The sequence below is a fragment of the Mustela putorius genome, unplaced genomic scaffold, assembly GCF_011764305.1.
Source record: "Mustela putorius furo isolate JIRA1106 unplaced genomic scaffold, ASM1176430v1.1 tig00000596_pilon_pilon_pilon, whole genome shotgun sequence".
In the NCBI taxonomy this organism is placed as follows: Eukaryota; Metazoa; Chordata; class Mammalia; order Carnivora; family Mustelidae; genus Mustela; species Mustela putorius.
Genome location: NW_025421428.1, coordinates 16667757 through 16691643, shown reverse-complemented (window position 1 = coordinate 16691643; position 23887 = coordinate 16667757). Strand labels below are relative to the sequence as shown.

General features: G+C 55.6%; 1 protein-coding gene across 9 annotated transcripts in view; it reads right to left on the bottom strand.

Moving 5' to 3' along the window:
- The window catches only part of CACNA1B (calcium voltage-gated channel subunit alpha1 B), a 185349-nt gene that overhangs the window by 115919 nt on the left and 45543 nt on the right, over positions 1-23887 (bottom strand). For 5 of the 9 annotated variants that reach the window (XR_006607487.1, XM_045082838.1, XM_045082843.1 and 2 more), the window contains exons 7-12: positions 17958-18061; positions 14905-15020; positions 14225-14281; positions 13138-13230; positions 6211-6420; positions 1965-2077 (exon numbers count right to left, since the gene is read on the bottom strand). Coding sequence is in view for 8 of the 9 variants with exons in the window: in XM_045082838.1 (XP_044938773.1) it covers positions 1965-2077; positions 6211-6420; positions 13138-13230; positions 14225-14281; positions 14905-15020; positions 17958-18061 (693 nt within the window). In the remaining variant the exon portion in view is untranslated. The remainder of the gene's footprint in view (positions 1-1964; positions 2078-6210; positions 6421-13137; positions 13231-14224; positions 14282-14904; positions 15021-17957; positions 18062-23887) is intronic. The other 4 variants (XM_045082841.1, XM_045082842.1, XM_045082846.1 and 1 more) reach the window with 1 other exon arrangement.

Sequence of the window (23887 nt, the reverse complement as noted above, 5' to 3'; positions counted from 1 at the left end):
AATGCTGACAGCAGCACATCTGGGCCATCTCGTCACCGTGTGGGTGACAACTTGTCTCTCTAGTTCCATGGGTGCACAGATGGGGAGGGACTGGGCAGCTGCTCGTGGGGCTCCCCGACAACACCTGGGCCTGGTGTGGATGGAGAGACTCGGGAGACAGCCCTGTGATGGGAGGCAGCTGGGGAAGCGCGAGGACATGGGTGCCTTTTACATCAGGAATGGCCAGAGTGTGGACTGTGGGCCCCAGCAACCCTGTCTCCTGGGGTTCATGTCTCTGGGTAGTATTTCCCACCCCTTGTCAAACGTGGGCTGGACCAAGTGACTCATTCCTGACAAACAGAATATGCAAAACTGATGGGTCATCTCTCCGAGACTGGGTTTCTGTGGCTTCTGTCTTGGGTACTGTCAGTCTCTCTTGCAGATCACAAGCTGTCACGTCATGAGGACACTCGGGCAGCCTGGGGAGAGACCCACGTGTTGGGGACTAAGGCCACCAACCACATGAGTGAGCCTGGAAGCTTATCTTGAGTCCCATCAACAACCATGTGACGGGCTTGAAAGCAAATTCTCCTGCCCTATTCGATCCTTGGAATGGCCATGTCCCAGCTGTCAGATGCGCTGTGACCTCGAGAGTCTCTGGGCCACAGGCACTCAGATAAACCAGGCTTGGAACCCTGACCTACAGAATAAGTGAGATAATACACACTTACTTTATGCTGCTAAATTCTGGAATAGTTTGTTCGCCTTTGTGCAAATCATTCCCACATCCTGGGATCCCGTTAGTTCAAACCAGAAGACACAGACACGTTTATAAGATCAAGGGTTCTTGGTGATCTCGTGACTCTCGCCAGGTCCCTCTGGCCTGTGTGCACCACAGCCTTTCCCCGTGACGAAGCAGGGGACAAGAAGCCATCTCAGGAAACGTCTCAGGGCGCACCCTGGGCAGCCACAGCCCCAGTCACGTCCCCACAAGGTCAGGCCGTGCTGCATGGTGACCACCAGCTTCTCTGGGGCCAGAACCCCTGGGTCCACGCTGCCTCCTCCACAAAGTATTTGGGCAGCGACCTTTGCGGCCCCTTGTCCACAAAGTGGGCATCCTTTGGAAGGTCTAACAACCACAGACACAGCGTTCCGTCAGCCCCACTGACGCCCTGTCAGCGTCGCCCTGAATCCACTGACGGAAAAAGTCAGCATTGCCACGAAGCTCCAGTTGAAGATTTACTTGCACTGCGCCCAGGCTCCCCGGTTCCTCAGGGTGCTGCAGAGGCAGGAGCCTTCCTCAGGACGAACAGCCACTTCTCACTGGGGCCTCCCCTGAGTCAGAGCTCCTCCCTGGGCTCTGGGCACGGTAGCAGGGAGGCGTCCACAGCCCTCGGCCTGGGAAAGCCTGTGCAACCTCCTGGGCTTTGTCCCAGGGAGTCTTGGGAACACCTGCTCTGAGTCCTCCCCAACCTGCAGAGGTTGGTGAAGGGACCCAGGCCAGCACCCACGAGGAGGGCCAGACCATCACGGCCCTGTCAGGCAACCCCTGAAGCCTTTGTCCAAGCCACCTAGAGCCAGATCTATAGGACAGTGAGGGGTTGGGCTCACAGCCTCCTTGAGCTCTCTAGGGACACTGAGCCGTCTGGGGAACAGGGCCACACTTGAAGGTTGGTTGTACCAGGCGCAGATTCTACAGACAGAATCAGGGGTGGGACAGAGGAAGTCCTGCTGCTGACCCCTCATAAGTCAGAGCCTGAACAGGCCTCCCCTTTGTCCAACGCCCCTCTCTGTCCCTAGGAAGCCTTCCTGACCCACACAGGGGCACCTTACACTCTGCCTCCAGGTCCTGAGGCCCACACCCCAGCATGCACTGGGTGCAGCCCAGTGGGAAGGAGCCGTGTGCACGCTCGAGCAAGGAGTGGGCTGTGTGCACTCTCAACAGCCTGGCCCCAGCTGGCACCACTCACAAGGCTCTCACTCACCCCAAAGTCGAAGCAATTGAATGAGGACCGGAAGTAGCTTCTGGGCCCCAGGCCATACATCTTCAAGGACATCTCTGTGAGGAAGAGACCCAGGAAAACAAACTCTGCAAAGTCTAGGAGAAGCCGGAGAAGAGGGGGATTAGCTCTCAGCCTCCTCCCACCTGGCTCCAGCCCACACTGGAGGACACCAGACCTCTGGGCCCTCCCAGGGTTGAGCCCTGCAGGCCTGGTCTGTGGCCCCTGAGCCCAGAGATCTTAACTCCGGAGAACAGTGATCAGGGTCGGGACTGGGAGGGGCACAGAGACGCTGGTTCCAGTCTGAAATAGGGTGCGTGCCCAGCACCTACGGCCCAGATACTGGCTCCATGGAAAGTGAGGTCCTGGGACTGGGCCCAAGAGTGAGGACTGGGGCCACGCAGCACTCCCCGGAGAATGGCCCGTGACCCATCCTTGTGCCTGCAGGCCTGCTCCCCGCCCCAGGCCCTGAGCACAGTGGAGACCCTCAGTGTCCTTCTCAGAAGCACCCCGTCTTTCCACGAGACCCCTCCTCAAAAACCCCCACACCACTGTGTTTGGTCTTCATCTCATTTGTGTGTCCGCCTCCCCCCTGAGCACTGCCTGGCCCGGCCAGCACGAGGCTTCTGGGAACCGCCAACGCTTGCCGCCCCCTCACTCTGAGTCACACAGAGGCTCCCGCGGGCGCCTTCCCCTTCCTGCAGGCACCCCCTCCTGCCTCGCCCCGGAGTCCTGTCCCTGGCAGTGTGGACCCTCGAGGGTCCCAGGACCAAAGGGAGGCCACGCTGGACCTAAGAGCAATGCTGGGAATTCCAGGCACAAGAGACACCAGCCCTGGCCCAAGTGACATGGCGAGGACGATCAGACAGCAAGAGATGCAGCCGGCTCTGCCCTGGCCAAACCCAGAAGTGCAGGCTGCTGAACACGGTCACTGTCTCTGAGCCTCCTCCCCAGGGCCTGGGCTGCAATCAGCTTGCTATTCCATACAGTGGCCCACAGGCCCCATGGCCTCTTGTCCCCGAGCACCAGGGGCCAGGAAAGCAGCTCAGGACTCAGAGCAGAGCCTGCGCCCGAGGGTACAGGTCATGAGCAGGAGTGGATGGCAAGCTTCAGGGTCCGGTGACTGGAAAGTCAGCATCCCACCCTTCTGGGGCCTCTGGCAGACAGACCAGTGGGAAACTGGAGCTCAAGCAGCTCCTGATAAAACAGACAACAGAAGAGGGGACCCCACAGCTCTGAACCCCGACATCTGCCTTCTTCCACCCCTCTCCACCAAGCACGACCCTACAGAGACCCAGCAGCCACAGCCAGGGGTGGCTCTACAGTAGCCAGACTCCATGAGAGCAGAAAACAAACACCAGCCCGCCACCCACACACAGACACACAGTGATCTGTATGCACCCAGGTCTCAGCTGTGGGACCCCTATCACCCCTGCTCTGGCTTGAGTACAGCGATAATCACGCCCAGCCTCTGAAGCCAGCCACGCACTCACTAAGGCACTGAGCCAGGCTAAGTTGGAGAAGGCACAGCTGGCTCCCTGGAGAAGCCGGGAAGCCGGTGTCCCAGGCATGGAAGCCCATGGACCCAGGCAGAAGAGCCCACTGCAGCCAGGCCTGCACGACTGACACCTGGGCAGTGCCGAGCAGCAGGCGTGACAGGGGTAGGGAGCGCCACCCTGCCCCCAAGTCCAGCTCAGAACACCCCAACAACCCGCACAGATCCCAGGCTCCCAGCCACCAAGGCCCAGAGCCCTCCACGCAAGGTCACAAAGCACCTGCCCCACTCAGAGGGCTCAGATCCTGGAGGAGGAAGCCAGGAAGACGGGACAGCCCCCGCCCACATGCCAGACCTTGGAGCTCCAGGGGTCCGGTCGCTGCTCTCATTCCCGGGAGATCCAAGTGAGAGCCGTGCAGGGAACCAGCACCGGAGGTGCCAATGGTAAGACGTCCTCTGAGGAGGGGAGAAGCCGGAGCCAGGAACCCCCGATGTCCTGCCTGCCTTTCACTCTCTCTCAGCGTCATATGCTCAGCCTCCCTTCCAAGGCCAAGAAGGGGTATCCATTCATTCACTCCTGAATGACTGGTTCAGCTCTCAGAAGCTGGTGCTGTTCTGAACTTGCAGGGGAGACAGAGCAGACCCTTCTCTCTGGGCTGTCACACGCCAAGGGGAGGCAGAGAACTGACAGTGTTTGGTATGTTTCGTGTCATCGTAAGAGGACAGGTGCTGGGGGATGCGGGAGGGAGGAGAGGGCGCTCAAGCCTGTCGTGTGAGGTCAGGGCCAGCTGCCTCCCTTCCCTCCTCCTCCCCTGAGCTCGTCTCAGGCATTCTGGTGGGCCCCGGGGGCAGGGAGAGAATCCTGGAGGGACCGACAGCAGACGTGCCCAGAACCCATTCTCAGGCAGGCTGGCCAGTCTCAGGGCCGAGCCCTCTGGGGAGCCCCAGGGAAGCTAGTCCTGGTGGCAATGCCCCCCCCCCACCTCCGCCCCACCTCTGTCTCTTGCAAGACCTGCCCTATCTGGCCGGATCGGCCTTTCTCAGCTCTAGCCCAGCTTCCAGGGACAGAGCCCAGGGCATAGAGCCCAGGCAGGCCAATGCTGCATAAACCCACCTCTGCCCTAGGTCATGCCAATGAATTAGAAATTCCCGGGGAGCCACAGAGAAGACAAGGCAGTAAGGGGAAGGACTCGTGGCCAAGGATGCCTGTGGCCTGGCCCAGCCCCTGGGCACTCTCAGGCTCATGCTCAGGTGGCAGACCCCCAGGAAACCGGGAGGGACCCCAGGGCTGCCAGGGCACCATCAGCTTCTTCCACGGGAAGGAAAGGCCTGGCGAGGAAGCTCTGGGAACAGCCACACCGTGGGCCGGGTTAAGAGGAAGCCCCCCTCCCTGCTCCCTACCCAACCCCCAAAGGGGAGGAGACTTTGTCCTGAGAAAAGTACTAACCTCAGTCCCAAGCAAAGTCCCCAGACACCAAAGGACAGGCCCCAGGACACAGGGACTAGGGGCAAGAGCAGCTGTCACTTCACTTTGCTGCCCTGGGGACCTCGAGCCAGTCTGCCTGTCGGGAGTGCCCGGGGGACCCCCTGGCTTCTTCTGCCCCTAATCCTTCCCCTCAGACAGCAAGAGCTTTCAGTACAAGTCTGGGAAATTGCACCCCAGATGTCACCCACCTCCCCATTTTCAGGTGGGCCGTGGAGACATCGGTCCGGACCATGTTGAGAACACTGCCCAGGCGGCCCGAGCTCCTGCTTAGGACTGATGGGCTCGGCAGTCTGACGGAGGGGAGCGCGGCTGGCCCGGAAGGCCGGGACCAACAGCCAGGAGGCTCTTCTCTGGAAGAAAGACTCTTGCCATGTCAGGTGGCTTCAGGCACACCAGGCTCCCATGGACAGAGCAAGAAGAACCCAAAATAGGCCATGTGTCCACCTCAGACCCAGACACCAAGCAGGGTTACTGTAGCTAACCCCTGGGCACAGGAAGGCGGAAGGCCTGACCCAAGCATGTAAACTACTTGCGAGCCTTTGTCTCTACAGCTCTGCTGAGGTGGGACCACAGACGCCGACCAGGCTCCCCATGGCCTGCAGAGCCCTAGCGAATGAACCGTTGGTCCTAGGTCAGCCCTGGTCCCTGGAGAGGGGCAAGGGGCCTCTTCCAGGGACCGGTTACCTTCCTCCTTTCCTCCTTGGAACGTAGCCAGGGCCAAAAGAAGCCATGACTCAGATGCCCATGGCCTGTCCTTAGGCTCACGGACATGGGCAACTCAGCCCTAATTAGGGTCAAAGAGCAAAAATGGCAAGCAGCCTAAAAGCCCACGAAGAGCCCGAGAAGGCAGGACTCTTCCTCCGCAGGAGTCCAGGGAAGGGGCTGCAGCCTCCGGCAGACTGGAATGAGGGGTAAGTCCCCCAGTCCGTGGGCCGGAAGCCCTTCCCAGGGAGGACACAGATCCCCGGGGCCCAGCTCGGGCCAGCTCACCCCATTGCCCCGGGCACCCTGAGCCCCGCCTCACTTCCCAGCACACTGACAGGTGGGTTTCTAAGCCGTTGCAGTCATCTAGGCCTCCCAGCACCTGGGGCGGGCAGCTCAGGCCCAGCAGAGGCCCTTGGAGGCATGCCGGTGAGCGCTGGGTCCTACCCAGGGCATTCCAAGGCGACGGGCTGTGGACCCAAACCCTTGGGCTGCAGGCGCCAGCCGGCTCGGGAGGAGGTGAGGGAGGCCGGGCCGCAGCTACGTACACAGGGCCGTGGTAAGTCGCTGGGGCTGGTTGTAGTGGACCATGGCCACACAGAAGGTGTTCAAGGCCACCACGCACAGCACCACCCAGTAGAAACTCTGCGCCTTCACCATGCGGCGGATGAAGAAGCGGAACATCTTCTCCTTCCTGCGGAAGTACGACGAGCCGTCCGTCTTCCCACTCTTGAGGCTGGCACGGGCGAAGGGGGACCCTGGGGGAACAAGGGGCTCACTGAGGACACGCCTGCCCTCACAGACGTGGGCTCCGTGGACACACCCTCGAGGACACGCTCCCCCAGGAGAATACCTCGCAAGCCCTTGCCCCAGTCAGGTTGAGCTCAAAGCCCCGGTTCTAACCACAGGCCCTGTGGGCTCCTGGCATTTGGCTGCTTGCCCTGCAGTGGGTCCTGACCCCACCCCTGTTCACAAGTGAGGGGACCAAGAGCCTTGCTGGTCTCCATGGTTACCAGGCTCCAGATGGTCTCCAGCCCCTCTGGGCCACCTGCCAGTTGTCCCAATGCTCCCAGGCCATCCCAGCTCCTCTGTGGGCCTTGAAGAGCACTGCGGCCTCTGGCTCCCTCCCACTGCAACTCAGAGATCGGCAGCCACTGGCTACCGGTCTTTTTGAAAAAGAATTTATTTATTTATGACAGAGAGAGATCGTAAGAGAGGGAACACAAGCAGGGGGAGTAGGAGAGGAAGAAGCAGGCTTCCCGCAGAGCAGGGAGCCCGATGCAGGTCTCAATCCCAGGACCCCGGGATCACGACCTGAGCAAAAGGCAGGTGCCCAAGCGACCAAGCCCTCCAGGACCCCTGGCTACCTACTCTCCAGTACTTCGACTGGAACCCAGCCAGCTGCTTGGTTTGCAGCTTGTCCGAGGCGGTGGTCCCAGAGCGGAGACAGAGGCAGGTGTAGCCCACAATGCCCAGCACAGGCTCCAGAACGCCTACGCGTGAGGCTCCCATGGCCACCCCTTGTCTCCACGTTCCCACTGCCACGGCTCTACCATGACCCTAAGCATGGAATTCTCCCCACGCAAGCCCCTCTCCACAGCTGCCTACACCCCAGCTTCACATCTGCATCTGCTGTCACCCCCACAAAACACCCTTCTCTGGGCACTCCTTCCAAAATCAGATCACTGCCCCCCAGCAGTAATCCCACCATCTGCCCCTGTACTGGCTCATTGACCTGCTCTGTGCCCAGCTTCCAGGCCAGACGGCACACTCCGTGAGGACAGGACAGGACAGGGCCTCCCGAGAGCCCATGTGCTCCCTGACAAGCAAGTGAGTAGCCTTCCCAGGTGCTTGGCAGTGGCAAGTGTGCACAGCTCAGTCTCTCAGGACAGTCCGTGTGTCTGCAGCACATCACGGCCTCTCTGGTGCTTTCAATAAGGGCCTGGACCTGTGTGAGCCTCCAAGGGTCCAAGCCCAGTCAGCTTGGGCACCGGGCTCCTGGGTGCAGGGGTGTGGGGGTGTGTGGGGGCACACAGACTCAGTGGGACAGTAATAGCATTCTGGGGTTGGTGTTTTCTTGAATTCAGTGAAATGAGGACTGGCCCTGAGGCTTTGGGAAAGACGGATCAATAAGCTGACAGCTGTGTCGTGGGGAGACACTGGGACCCACAGCCACAGGCCCAGAAGGAGCAGTTCACAGGACAGGGCCAGCAGCCGGCCCTCGGAGCAAACTTGCAATGCCCGATGCCATACCCCATCCACACCCATGGAAGACACTGCCCCATCACAGCCTCCTGGGGAAGCCAGGACACAGCCTCACGTTCCAGGCACCAGACACCGGCCACCAACAGTCAGAGTGACCTCACTCCACAAGGACTCTGGGCCAACCTTCTTGAGGCAGCAAAGTGCCAAGGCCACAGCCAGACACACCCGCTCCCTCCTCAGAAATAAGGCCCAGAGGGAGGCAGACAGTGTGGACCAGGAGGGACCCACACACAGGCAGAGCCACACACACCCATCCTGAGAGCCCACTGGCTCCTGAGTCATTTAGAAACAAAGCCACACACACACCCTAACCATCTCACTCTCAGAGAAACAACCACACACAGAGTCACACAGGTACACATCTGTGGACACACACAGGGCCACGCTGGGAAGGAGGGGACATGTGTGCACACACGTGAGACAGGCAGCAAGTTCTCCAGGGTAGGCTGCATGGCCCTGCCCATCTCGCTTTCTGGGCCAGGCCCGCGAGGAACCGGGGGGGCCTGCCTTGGGAAAGACCTCCCACGAGAGCTATCTTCACAGGCCCCCCGTACCCACATGCAAACAACCACACGCTTCTTCACTTGACAAGGCAAACCCAGACAGAAACGTTCTCGGCCACATTTGCACAAAACCATGCACCCCTACTTGGCTTCTGAAGCCCTATCTCCCAACACCCTCCAAGGGACAGGAGGGGAGTGAGAGAACGGCAAGCTGAGCGCGAGGTGCCCCCCTCAGTGCCCAGGGAGACGGGTGCCCACATGCACACAACAGCAGAACCAAGACCAGAGGCCTGCCTGCTTCCCGGCCTCCACTTGGTCAGGGATCCGGGACACGCAGGCAAACACGGCACAGGTCCCGGGTCTCTGGAGACAGAGACACAGGCCCTGGAGGTCAGCCTTTCCCAGCAAGCAGCGACCATGTGGTCAGGTTGGCTCTGGACAGTGACCCCAGCTCTTTGGTAAAACTAGGGTCTACGGTGAACACGGACCCCCTGCACATCCAGAGTCGTAGCTCCGGGTGGGGAAACAAACGGTGAGGGACTGGGACTACCTCTTTTCACGCTGTGCATTTTCCATGTTTAACTTGATCAGTGTACATTCTTTCTAAACAAAAAGCTTACTTCAGGGAAAAAGATGCATCGTCAAGCTAGGAGAAATCAAGCATTCAATCAGCTGTGAATGGCAGCTCAGTCGGGCATTGGTGAGAACAATGGAAGGCTGTACAGAGCGTTTGGGTTTCCTGCCATCACGCCCAAAAGAGGGGCTCACCCATTCGTAGAAAGTCTTCGCTGGCCTGTGTGACAATCCCATTCCTTCCAAAGACACACACAGAGCTTGGGCCTGAGTGGCAGAGAGAGGACAGAACGGCTGAGATCCATCCCCGCCCTCGATGACCCTACCCATGGCCCCTGAAGGGACGGAGAAACGTGTTTCCCTCCAGCTTCACTGCTGCACTCGCCAGTGTGGAATGATGAGGCGACGATGGCCAGCAAGCCCTAGAGACAAACTGCCCATGGCATGTGGCCTCACCCCGTCACAGCCCAGAGATCTCTTTCGAAACAGATCCTGGTAACCCAGACTGCGCGGCTCCTGGAGGGTTCAGTGAGACGACGCCGGCCACGTGGGGCTCAGCCACGGGTACCAGAGACAGCGAGGGCAGAGGCTGACAAGCCCAGGGCCTGAGACGCCGCCACCCTCAGCTCAGGCAGAGGGACAAAGGAGGCGCCGGGACAGGGAAACCCATGCGCGGCTTCTGTCTTCCCTGCCCAGCCCCACACCTGAGCCCGTCCGAGCCTGCTGAGCCCACGGGCCCTGCCTGCCAGGGACCCAAGAAGAAAAATCAGCAACATCCCAGGGACTCAAGGACAGCACCAAGCAAACCAAATAAAACTGAAAGGAGAAACTTTCTGCAGAAAAAATAAAATTCCCTTCAGCAGAGGAAAGGAAAGGAGGTTCACTCTCAGAACCCAGACTAGTGGCCTGAAGGGCGGAGCACAAGCCACGTGTGGAACAAGGGGAGAAACCCTGAGGGACAGAGGGTGAGACCTGCAGGAGCAAAGTGGGGGACAGGCATGAGATAAGAGAGATGCAGGTGCAAAAAAGATGCAAGGGCGTGAACTCCTTGAGAAAAGCCCCCCACGAGGGATGGCCCAAGTCCCAGGGGCAAAGGAGGAGCTTCTGACCCAGAACCGGAGCCGCAGCCTCCAGGACCTCCGTGGCCCCCAGGACCTCCATGGCAGGGGGACAGCAGGGACCAGTGTGACACCACAGAACAGCAGGGGCAGTCGACACAGAGGCCTCGTGCCACAGAGAGGAGGACACGGGACAGTCGGTAGGAAGCCAGACACCTTGTGTAAGAAATTAGGAATGTCCTAAAAGAGCAAATCAAACTAATTTAGAAAGATGAACCTACTAAAGATATAAGAGGAAGTCATGACATTCAAGAAAAGCAAGTCTACAATCAGGTCATTTTATGTAACTTCCTACATATGAACCCTGCACAATACAGTGTAATAAAACAGGCAGACAGACAGACATTCCAACAACAAGCAAGCAGCAGGAGCAGGGTCAGCGCGTCCTGGACAGCCTCCAAGGGGTCAGCACCTTCCTGCCGCAGAGCCAGACCCCCAGCCGGGCCACGTGGCACACGCTCCCCAGACTCCGGGCATCAGTGCCCAGCCTACCCCGAGGCGCAGAGTGCCCCACATCCCCTGAGGCCCACGCCCAACTGGCCAGCAACGCTGTCACCTTCAGGCTGTCCCTGAGTCTGGCCACCAGACACGCCCGTGGCTGCCATTGCGGGTCCAATCCCTACATTGGCCTCGGAACAGGCCCCACTTCTGCCCTTCCTGCCCTTGGGGCTCCCCTGCACCCAAACTGGAGCCAGATGGCGTCTCCACTCTACAAAACCCCCCGCGGCCGGAGTCCCTGAATGTCCCTCGCCTTCCACGGCCTCCTGACCCCCAGGCCACTCCAGTCCAGCCACACCGGCCCCCCCGCAGGCCCTGCGTGTGCCACGCTCCTCCCTGCTTCAGGGTCTTCTCGCGTGTTGCCAGAAGGTTCTCTTCCTCGGGGCTGGCTCCCTCACGTCCTTCCATTTTACTCAAAGGCAACCTTTCCCCAGGGGGCCTTCGGGGCCTTTCTCATGAAAACCCTGAGCCCCCTGCCCTCCAAGCCCCTCTCTCGTCGGGTTTTCCCTGTTGCGGAGGTGGCCGGGACACAGGACACCCTTTCCGTGGTACTCTGCTGGCGTCTGCGGCTGGTGCTGCAGCAAAAAACCCGACGAGGAAGGGGCTTCCCTGCTCCGCTCCACTGGAGGCCCCCTGCCGGGAACGGTTCCCTGCACACCGTAGGCTCCCACCAACGACTGCGGGACTGAAGAGCGACCGTGCGGCTATGTGCGGGGGGATGAGGAGAATTACAAGAGAAAAGTGCACGCGACTCGACAGAAACATGTTTGAAATGCTGAGAAAATGGAAGGTTTCCTCACAAGGCATAATCTATAAAACTGGCCCAAGTTCTTTTTACTTTGGGCTCGGTTTTGTCTCACCTTTAAAGAACACACTATTTAGGTGTTATTTAAATTATTCTAAGCCATAGAAAAAGACTTTAAAAAAATCTTTCCAATTAATTTTACAAAATCAGAATAAAAATCCTAGGTAAAATAGAAATAAAGGGGACTCTAAATATTGCAGTCGCATGATAAATTTGTGAAAACTGTAACAAAACTCAGACCCACAACACACGTGAGTCTCTTACTAGTTAGCAGACGCAAACCGCCCAACAGAGAGACAGGGTGTACGCAGAGTCACCAAACCCAACTTAGAGGGAAAGCCAACATTTAAAGAGACCCCAGGTCCCGAGCCGCGAGTGCACGAGAACGGCAGTCCCGGGGAAACGCCCCTTCAGCGTCGGACTGGCCTCCAGCCAGCCGGACTCAGAGCATCTCCCACGCACCCAGAGGGACGGTGGGTCCACATCCACCCACAGGACAGAAGCACTGGAGGGAAGGACAGAGGTCGACAGGGCTTTGTTTAGGCAGCACTTTCCAGACAAGATGAAACTACTTAAAAATGAATGAATAGCCACTGACAGAGAGCAGCCAAACCAATTCTTGGGACCCCATGGGGCACCAAACGAGAATCAGAATCAGACTTCTGAGGGGAGTAGTCTCCAGAAAAATCTGTATGAAAGCATTTCTGCGACATGCGGAGATCTCAACACTGTGTGTGTGCACACGCGTGTGTGGGTGAGGGGCAGGTAAGTGATCTGAGAAACAGGCACAAACCCCACGCCACTGACACACATTTACTGGGCCTGTGTGTGGAGAAAATGAGACGACCGATGGCAGATGACCGATGACTGGCAGATGACAGACCAGGAGACACCCAGATTGACAGCCCGATGGACATACAGAGACAGAAGCAGGTTGGCTGGTAGGTAAACGCCTCATAGAGCTGTCTCACGAGTGCGACCCCACCATGAGGAGCAGACCTCCGCCTCGGGCCGGCTCAGGGACTATGGGCAATCATGGCCACCTGACCGTGTCCGAATTGGGCTTCGCAGCGACAGGGCACCACCACGAGGGCCCTTCTCCACCTGCCGAGGTGGAGACCCATGGCCAAGCCCTCTCCTGCTGCAGACCTCAGAGCAACAGGGCATTTATTGAGAAAGGGCTGGCATGTCTGATAGCAGCCTCAGGAAGGGAACTAAGGTGGTCCGTGTGATTCAATGAACCAGAACTCTCCTGTCACCATTTGAGAAGACGGGGACGAAGCCAGAGGCCCAGGAGCATGGAAGACGGGGGCTGGGTAGGAATATGGCCAGAACCCTCGGCCCTACAGTCAGTGACACACGTGCAGACCCTCTGTCATGGGGTGCGGCCAAGGCTCTGCATGTACCCAGGCAACGGCAGAGCCGAGGACAGTCAGGGCTGCACTGCCGTGAACGAGTCGCGGGACCCAGGCAGCAGGGAGGTTCTAGGAGCCAGACATGGGGCCCACCCCTGCTGCCCGGTTCTGGGCAAGAAAGCTGAGTGCACACCAGAGGGCAGGAGGCACCTCACATCCTGCCATCAGGAGGGACACGGGAGAGTGGGCAGCAGGGAAGGAAGGGGGCCCCAGCGGGGCAGGCAGGAAGCTAGGGGCACCCGCTAGGCCCAGTCAGAGGACAGACCCCGTCCAGCCGGGCGGACTCCAGCACACTCACCGACGGCACAGAGGTCAGCAAACCGGTCCTCACCCTCCTCGGCGTGGATAAGGTCGTTCCGGCTCTTCTTGGCAGCTGCCCTCTTCAGCACTGCTTTAAACAAGCATGGGGAGAGGGGGCTGCGTGAGCCGGCACCCAGCTGCACGTCCCTCAGCTGAGGGGGCGAGGGCCTTCCTGGGGGTCTCCTCCCTGGGCCCCCGGGAGCCTCTCTCAGTCTTCAGGGCAAAGGGCAGAAGGAATTCAGAGGCGAATGCCGCCGCTCTGCCTTTTCTCAGCGATGACGCCAGCGGCTATCAGGGAGAGCAGGAGAGCCCTGTGTGGAGCAAGTCCAGGCTGCAGCTGACTGTCCCCACAGCCCGCCCCGAGGCCAGGTGAGGGCAGAAAGGTCGATCAGGTCTGTAAACGTTGAGCACAGATCAGCTCAGTGCCCCAGATGCGGGTTCAACTGAGGCTACAGCAGATGCGGCCAATCCCTCTGACCTTGGCTTTGGTGTAAAGGGAGAATAGCCTCCCTGCCCCCAGGCCGGTGCCTGTTGCCAGGCTGGTGACCATGGCCACGGGGCTCTCGTGGCGACCCCAGCAACCCCAGGCTGTGCTGGGAGCTACATCGCCCTGAGCCCCGGAAACAGGTACAGCATGACTTCAGCCTGAACTCAGAGCTTCTAGAAGCAGCACCGTCCAGAGGCTCTTCCTGGGACAACGGGAATGACCTAGTCTCTGCTGACCAGCACAGCAACCTCCGGCACCATCTGGCTTCTCAACGCCTGAAGAGGGGTGGGTGAGCCTGAGGGACGGGTCTCCCACGTTTGCTTCCCTGGGCTTCTGCGTGAGCTGCCAGGCTGGACAGCACAGTGCTCAGGCCTGCTGGGATCACATGCTGCCCTGAACCACAGTGGGACACCCAGCAGGTGTGGTGTCTGAGCCCATCGCCAGCTACGTCCATGCTGAGCCGTGGCTCACCCCTCCCCAGGAGCTGCCATGGCTTCCAGAACGGGCTCTGCCCTAACGGACGTGTGGCCGTGGCATCCCCAGTGTGAGTGTGCTCACGGGTCTCGCTGGGTACACGGTGCTAACAGTGGTCACCTACCATCCAGAGGGGACTTCTCCTCTGCATTCTTGTCCTCCTCGGCCAGCATGACTTCCTCTGTGAGCGAGACACAGCCTCAGGTTGGGGTCTTCCCACCCCAACCCCTGACCAGAGCTTAACCCCCAGGAGCACACAGGGTGAATGCCCTCTGCTTCTCAGCCCTTCCAATCCCAGAAGCCCATGGGGCTTGCGGCTAAGCTTTCCCTGCTGAGACAGACACCGTCATGTGTCCCACAGGCAGTGCCACACAAGGGGCACCTGGCCTGTTCCCAGGCTCACTTCGCCCTCCCAAGAGCAGCCACCCACTGGCCGAGCTCCACGCAGACAAGGCACCTAAGGAGGCCTGGCAGGCACCCCATAGGCAGGGAGGTACGCTGGCCGTAGACTGGGGGGCAGTCAGAAAGCCCTGAGCCCGCTGCAGAGCACAGAGCGGGCTCAGGTCAAGAGTCAGGCGCCTTCGTCCGACAGGCAGAAAGCAGTCCCAGGAGTGGCTTTGCTGGAAACCTCCACTGAAAAGGCCAGTGTCCCCAGAGCCACACAGCCACCTGGTGTCAGGACCCTGGAGAGCTGGAGAACACACTTTAGACGCCCCAGCTCCCCTCTCCCAGGCTGGTCTCATTCTCCCCAGGGCTGCTGACCGAGGCCAGGCCAGGAGCACGCCTGCCGTCCCCGGTTCTCACCGGCCTTGAAGATCCACTCCAGGTACCCATTGAGCTCCCGCTCGATCTGCTGCTGCCGGCGAAGCTTCAGGAAGGCCCGGCGGTTCTCGACCCTCTCACGCTCCTTGGCAAACTCTCTGCATTGCATAAGCCCAGAAAAGGAAGAGTAAGTGTGAGCACGGCCACCAGCCCATGGGCATGTGGAGAGAGTCAGAGGGAACCGGGAAGAGGCTGGGACATGACAGTCAGGCCATGGGCCGTCCCTCGCCACCAGCTTGAGCTCCCTCAAGGGGCCCAGCTGAACGCTCCTTCCTCAGGACCCTCCAGCACAAAGGGACACCTGTGCATCCCAGTCCCCTGGGGCATTCCTGAGAGCAGGGACAGTGCCACAGCCCTGCCCAGAGCCACCCGAGGCGCACACCCTCTGCGTGCCAGCCTCTGTCATCCGCACCCTCCAGAGACCTTCTCGGTGAGGTCAGCCCAGAGGCTTCCCACTTTGTTTCTTCCACTGGTTCCAGAGCCACCTTCCACATTCCAGAGCCACCTCAGCCAAACCTGGGAGGCTCATGAAGACGAGGACAGAGATCTCTGCCCTCCTTAGCCCTCAGCAGCCCAGCCCCAGCCTTCCAGACAAGGTTTTGGACTCACACTGCCAGAAGGAAGCCATCCACACACATGGGCACATGGGCACGCCCAAGTACACACACACTTGGCATCCAGCATGGCAAGCTTCTCAGGCCAGGTCCTCAGAGGACAGGCAGGCATGCCCCTGCAGCCCAACAGCAACGTCTATCCTCAGAGGAGTGGCCATTTCTCCTCCAAGAGAAGCAGCTTCTGGGCTTGGTGCAGTGAGCCCAGCAGACCTCACTCCTGGTCCACAGCCATGGCAGGAGGGAGAGCTCGGCTCTTCCTGACCCAAGATCATGACCAGCATCCACCAGGGCCTGAGCTGTGGCAACCCTGGCAATGAGAGCAGCCAGCTCCTGCCTGGACCTCCCATACCCCGCAAACCCCAGCAGGGACCGGGGCCCCCACCCCTCCTCCCCTCTCTATCCAGACTCCATCCCTTGGCCCTAATGAGGGCAGAAGGGCCTGGGGTGCAGCCCCACGTGAGTCAGTCCCAGAGCCACCAGCAGAAACGTGCAGCAATTCAGGCCCCGCAGAGCAGCCACTTCTCAAACGGCAGTGAGCAGCGGGCCTATCCTCTCTAGGCTTCTGCTAAGAAAAGCCCCAAGAGGAATCCCTGATCCTGACCCTCTGGCATGTGCTATGGGCAACAGCCCAGGGCATGAGGAAGGACAAGCCTGGAAGGGCTCCAAGCCAGCCCTGTAGCAGCGTTGCCCAGATGTGGCCGAGCCCCGGAGTCCTACAGGGAAAGCATTCCCCAGGACAGGCTGCAGATGTGGCTTCTAGTCCGTGCAGCCGTGGAGTGCAGCCAGCGTGGGACCTGCCAGCTGTGCACAGTCTGCTGGCTTTAGGGGCCACACTATTTCCAAGCCTGCTCTGCCTGAAAGAGAACCCTAGGGTCTCTCTGCTGGGCCTGGATGCCTGAGGGAGGGCTCAGCTGAGACTAATTAGGAAAACTATCCCGTATCACCTCATCCCCAGAGGCTAGGATGCCCTCCAGTGGGAGAAGGGCTGGGAAGTCAGTGTGTCCGTGGCCCTGCTCCGTGAGGAGCACCCCCAGCTCCCCAGTTCTTTCTGCACATTCTTTGGGGCAAGCCACACAAAGCCACCCTGAGCAGGGCGCTCTCCCAACTCACCGCGAACCCACTTGTGTTCCACCTCCCCAGTGTGCACTGTCCTCAGCACACAGCCCACACTCCACACAACCTGCTGTCTGCCGGCCGCGGCAGCCTCACCCCTCCACACCCTCCAATTCCAGCCCCACGCATCCCCACAGCACACAACGCGCCCCTCTGGTTATCCCTGGGCCTGTACCCCAGCTCTTCTCTGCCAGGGAAACCCTCTCCCCCACTTTGCTGAACCCATTCCTGGTCTCCCTTTGGATCTCAGTGGAAATGCCTTCCCTGGGTGGTTTCCCTGAGCTCTAGGCCTCCTCCAGCTCAGACTATGCGGCTCCTTCAGACTAGAAGTCGTGCATCCATCCACTGCGTTGTGCACCTGCCTGTCCCTACGGAGGTGCCTGGAAAGACATGCTGGTAACATACCCCTTACAGGAGAGGACTGAGGCAGAGGACACATTCCAGAGCCAGAGCATGCAGGCCTTGGCTACACGGACCTCTCAGTGGCTATTCTTTTCCAGGCCCTTTGGTCCACCAGCCTCTCCCTGAGCCCACCTCTGGAGCCCCAGGCCTGAGCAGGAAACTCCAGAGTAGGCAGGATGGAGATTTCTCCTCTAGTCTTCCGGGGGTATCATACTAGTGTGGGACCAAGCGCAGGCCAGGCCTTCCTGACCCAGCTTCCCCAGACTGATGGGAAGGCAGGATCCCCAAACACCAGCCCCACCTGTGCCCCCAAGTACACACCACTTCTGTAGCCTCTGCCCCATGCAGGACAGGCAAGTACAATGTGGGGTCAGGAAACCGTTTTCTCCAGGAGGGAATCCCCGCCCTCACCCTCCCTTGTTCACTCCTGGAGGAGCTCAGCACAGAAAGGGGTCTGGAGAGGAGGAGCAAGCCAGGGGTCAAGGCTGGGGTGGAGAGCCCAGTGACCACCACAGTCGGCATATGGGGCTGCGCCATCACTCTCCACTACAGCAGCAGAGGGACCCTCTAGGCTCCGGGGCTGCCCCAAAACCACACAATGGACTCAGGTGAGCTCCAGCAGCGGTCTCTCCCCCATCTCAGGGGACAGGGTGAAGGCCAAGGGTGGAATAGAGACAAGGAGGCCAGGGCCAGGGGATAGTGAAGGGAGAGTCCAGGACAGCAGCACAAAGGACAGAGTGGCCCGCGCTCAGGACGACAGGAGGGACCAGCACAGAGAGGCGCCATGAGGCCAGGCCAGGCCTCACCTTCCCCACATCACACGCACCCACGTCCGACCGCAGCATCTGCCCCTCAGCCTGAGGACACGGGAGGGCAGGCGACGCACAAGCCCACGTGGCTGCTTACCCAGAGAGCACGCCCAGCACCAGGTTGAGCATGAAGAAAGAGCCGATGATGATGAGAGGGATGAAGTACAGCCAGTTCCAGGTGTTGCCAGCCGCGTCATTCGTCTGCAGGCGAGAAGGAGGTGAGCAAAAAACGGGTGGCAAGACCCACAGCCCCTGCTGCAGAAATACCCTCACCCCCTCCTCAAATACCTGGCAGGGCCTAGGCAGGGAGTGTTCCGGGGCTGGGGGAGTGCCAGGACCCGCAGCAGACCTGCCTCCCTGGCCCCACAGCACTTTCTTCTTTTTTTTTTTTTAATATATTTTTTTTATAAACATATATTTTTATCCCCAGGGGTACAGGTCTGTGAATCGCCAGGTTTACACACTTCACAGTACTCACCAAAGCACATACCCTCCCCAATGTCCATAACCCCCCCCTTCTCCCAACCCCTCTCCCCCCAGCAACCCTCAGTTTGTTTTGTGAGATTAAGAGTCACTTATGGTTTGTCTCCCTCCCAATCCCATCTTGTTTCATTGATCCTTCTCCTACCCACTTAAGCCCCCCTGTTGCATCACCACTTCCTCATATCAGGGAGATCATATGATAGTTGTCTTTCTCTGCTTGACTTATTTCGCTAAACACGATACGCTCTAGTTCCATCCATGTTGTCGCAAATGGCAAGATTTCATTCCTTTTGATGGCTGCATAGTATTCCATTGTGTATATATACCACATCTTCTTGATCCATTCATCTGTGGATGGACATCTAGGTTCTTTCCATAGTTTGGCTATTGTGGACATTGCTGCTATAAACATTCGGGTGCACGTGCCCCTTTGGATCACTACGTTTGTATCTTTAGGGTAAAAACCTAACCAAAGAGGCACAGAATCTATACTCAGAAAACTATAAAGTACTCATGAAAGAAATTGAGGAAGACACAAAGAAATGGAAAAATGTTCCATGCTCCTGGATTGGAAGAATAAATATTGTGAAAATGTCTATGCTACCTAAAGCAATCTACACATTTAATGCAATTCCTATCAAAGTACCACCCATCTTTTTCAAAGAAATGGAACAAATAATTCTAAAATTTATATGGAATCAGAAAAGACCTCGAATAGCCAAAGGGATATTGAAAAAGAAAGCCAAAGTTGGTGGCATCACAATTCGGGACTTCAAGCTCTATTACAAAGCTGTCATCATCAAGACAGTATGGTACCAGCACAAAAACAGACACATAGATCAATGGAACAGAGTAGAGAGCCCAGAAATAGACCCTCAACTCTATGGTCAACTAATCTTCGACAATGCAGGAAAGAATGTCCAATGGAAAAAAGACAGCCTCTTCAATAAATGGTGCTGGGAAAATTGGACAGCCACATGCAGAAAAATGAAATTGGACCATTTCCTTACACCACACACGAAAACAGACTCAAAATGGATGAAGGACCTCAATGTGCGAAAGGAATCCATCAAAATCCTTGAGGAGAACACAGGCAGCAACCTCTTCGACCTCAGCCGCAGCAACATCTTCCTAGGAACAACGCCAAAGGCAAGGGAAGCAAGGGCAAAAATCAACTATTGGGATTTCATCAAGATCAAAAGCTTTTGTACAGCAAAGGAAACAGTTAACAAAATCAAAAGACAACTGACAGAATGGGAGAAGATATTTGCAAACGACATATCAGATAAAGGACTAGTGTCCAAAATCTATAAAGAGCTTATCAAACTCAACACCCAAAGAACAAATAATCCAATCAAGAATTGGGCAGAGGACATGAACAGATGTTTCTGCAAAGAAGACATCCAGATGGCCAACAGACACATGAAAAAGTGCTCCACATCACTCGGTATCAGGGAAATACAAATCAAAACCACAATGCGATATCACCTCACACCAGTCAGAATGGCTAAAATCAACAAGTCAGGAAATGACAGATGCTGGCGAGGATGCGGAGAAAGTGGAACCCTCCTACACTGTTGGTGGGAATGCAAGTTGGTGCAACCACTCTGGAAAACAGCATGGAGGTTCCTCAAAATGTTGAAAATAGAACTGCCCTATGACCAAGCAATCCCACAGCACTTTCTTGGAAGCTGCCCTGGAGCTCTCAAAGGACCAAGGACAATTAGCACTCCTGGTCTCTGCACAGCCAAGAGGAAAAGCCAAGGAATTTGCTCCAGGGAGCCAGAGGCTCCCCCGAAACCTGGAAGGCTGCATGCCCAGCCTCTGCTCGGACACCTCCCCTGTGTTCCCAGGCTACTGGACAACCAGTCAGCTCTACAGACATGTCTCCTGAATAAAGCCCAGGGGCCCCAGGCCCAAGTCTGGTTTTCTGACTGCAGCAGTCTCCACAGCTCAGAGGCTGTGAGGTCCCATGCCTTATTCCCCCCATATCAAGAGCAAGCCACAAGTCCCCAAGGAACAGTTCTCACCACGGGCCGGGCTTCAGCCAGAAGCCAGCACTCAGGCATGATCCAAAAACTGAATGCAAAGAAGGGCATCTCGCCCAGACCTTGTGACTTTTATAATCTGGGTCTCCTGACAAAACACCAAAAGTGTTCAGTTTTCAGCTGAAACTTATTTGCCATACCAAAAACCAGAAAAAGCAAAAACTGAATGAAAAAAGACGATCAATAGATGCCATGATGGTTAATTTTATGTGTCAATTTGACTGGACCACAGGGTCCCCAGATATTTATCAAACATTATTCTGGGTGTTTCCACAAATGTGTTTTTGGATGAGACGAACATTTTAATGGCTAGAGTAAAGCAGATTGCCTTCCATAAGGTGGTGGACCTTATTCAATCAGTTGAAGATCTGAAAAGAAAAAAAGCCCGCCACTCCTCCAAGTAGAAGGGAGTTCTCTCGGAGACTGCCCGCATACCTCCTCTGTACCCCTGGCTCTGTCAGGTCTCCACCTGCGGGCTTTTGGACTGGGACTGCACCCCTGTCTCTCCAGGGTCTGGAATCTGCCAGCCTAAACTGCCGATTTGGACTTGCCAAACTCCACATTCACAAAGGCCAATTCCTAACAATCAATTGATCAATCTCTCTTTCTCTGTCTTCATACATATCTATATACACATACATACGTATGCATCTTATTGGTTCTTTATTTCTGGAGAACCTGACTGATACAAATGACTGATGATACTAAGAGACAAAGATGAGAAAAGTATCTGACATAGATTTTAAAGCAGCCATCATAAAAATGCTTCAAAGGATAACCATGTACACACTTGAAACACACTCAAAAAATATAAAGTTTCAGCAAAGGAATTGTATCAGCAAACAAATAGAAGATACAAAGAAGAACCAAGTGAAAAACTTAGAACTAAAACCCACAATAATCAAAATAAAAATCTAAATGGAAAGGTACAGGGCACCTGGGTGGCTCAGTGGGTTAAGCCTCTGCCTTCGGCTCAGGTCATGATCTCAGGGTCCTGGGATCGAGCCCTGCATCGGGCTCTCTGCTCAGCGGGGAGCCTGCTTCCCCCTCTCTCTCTACCTGCCTCTCTGCCTACTTGTGATCTCTGTCTGTCAAATAAATAAAATCTTTAAATGGAAAAGTACGACAACAGAATGGAGAAGACAGAGGAACGAATCCGTGAACAGTAAAAGAGAACAACAGAAGTTACCCAGTCTGATAAGCAGAGAGAAACCTGACTTTAAAAACAAAAACAGGGGCACCTGGGTGGCTCAGTTGGTGGAGCATCTGCCTTTGGCTCAGGTCGTGATCCTGGGATCCTGGGATCCAGCCCCGCATCGGGCTCCCTGCTCAGCAAGGGGGTCTGCCATTCCCTCTCCCTCTGCCCCTGCTTGTGCACATTCTCTCTCTCTCTCTCTCTCTCTCTCTCTCTTTGTCAAATAAGGAAATAAAATCTTTACAAATAAATAAATAATAAATTAAAAATAAAACACAAAAACAAGAAAGAAACAACAGAACAACAACCTGTGGGACTATAACAAAAGATCTAAGATTCATGTCATCAGAACAGCAGAATACAGGAGGAAGAGGAGAAGGCTGTTAAGTATTCAAAAAACACAGTGCCCAAAAGCTTCCCAAGCAAGTAAATAATAATGTAAGACCACAAAGGGGTCTGAGTGTCTCAGTCGGCCAAGCATCCAGCTCGTGATCTCAGCTCATATTCTGATCTCAGGGTCGTGAGTTCAACCCACACTGGGCTTCAAAAGAAAAGAAAAGGAAGGAAAAAAAAGAAGAGAAAAGAAGGAAAGGGTAGGTAGGGAAGGGAAGGGAAGAGAAGAGGAGAGAAGAGAAATAAGAGAATAAATCAACAAAATTGAAAATAAAAACAATAGAAAAAATCAATTTTTTTAAACTGGTTCTTGGGGCACCTGGGTGGCTCAGTGGGTTAAGCAACTGCCTTCAGCTCAGGTCATGATCCTGGAGTCCCAGTATTGAGCCCTGCATCGGGCTCCCTGCTTGGCAGGGAGTCTGCTTCTCCCTCTGACCCTTCCCGTTCTCATGCGCTGTCTCTCTCTCATTCTCTCTCTCTCTCAAATAAATTAAAAAAATCTTTTTTAAAAATTTGGTTCTTAAAAAAAAACTATTAAATTGACATACCTCCAATAATACTGACTAAGAAAGAAGGAGAGAAGACAAATGATCAACATCATGAATGAAACAGGGAATATCACTCCATAGACCCAGCTGCCATCGAAAGGTCAATGAAGGAATGTCGATGTACGTTCGACAACACAGATGAAACAGAGCAAGTTCTCAAAACACACAAACTAGCACAACTCATCCAGTATAAAATAGCTAAATTTAATCGTACTATAATTATTAAGGAAAGTGAAATTTCAAAACATTCCCCCTAAAAAGGGCAGATATATTGATCAATAGATTAGAACTGATGACCTAGAAATAAACCCTTACACTAACGATCAATTGATTTTTTAACAAGGATGCCAAGACAATGCAACGGAGGAGAGAAGTCTTTTCAACAAACGGTGCTAAGACCACCAGAAGCTGAATCCCTACCACACACCACATGCAAAATTACGTCAAAGTGGCCAGAGAGCTAAAGACAAGGACAAAAACTACCAAACTAAACGGAAACTCAGAAGTGAATCTTCATGACTTTGGGTTAGGTCATGAATTCTTAGCTATAACCCCAAAAGCACATGGTGAAAATAAAAGCAGAAAAATGGGACTTCATTAAAATAGAAATCATTTGTACTTCAAGTGACACCATCAAGAAAAGGAGAAGACAACCCACAGGATGTGAGAATGTATTTATAAATCATCTATCTGGTAAATGTCTAACATCATAACATATAGAGAAAAATTACAGGTCAATAGCAAAATGACAAATTAACCAATTTTAAAATGGGGAAAGAATCTGAAAATACATTTCTCCAAAGAAGACATATAACTGGTGCGATCAGCACATAAAAACGCTCATTATCATAAGTCGTTAGAGGAAATGCAAATCAAAGCCAAGATGAAATACCATTTCACTTCATGGGTGTTTGGTTAAATTTAAGTTAAATCTTAACAAGATGTTGTCAAGGATGTGGAGAAAAAGGAGCCTTCGCGCAGTTAGTGGGGATGCAGGCTGGCGCAGCCATGGTGGAAGACAATATGGACGTCCCTCCAGAAGGTGAAGACAGCTGCCTTACAGCCCCACAACCGCACTATGGGTATTTACCCCCAAAATTACAGGAATACTAATTGAGAGGGATACGTGTACCCTAATGTTTACAGCAGCGTTATCTACAACAGCCGAGGTATGGAAACAGTCCAAGTGTCCACGGATGGACGAATGGGTGAAGAAGATGTGACACATCTAAACACAAAGGAATGAAATCTTGCCACTGGCAACAACAGGGATGCAGCTAGAGAGTGTAACGCTAAGTGAGATACGTCAAGCAGAGAAAGACAAATACCATATGATTTCACCCACATACGGAATTTAAGA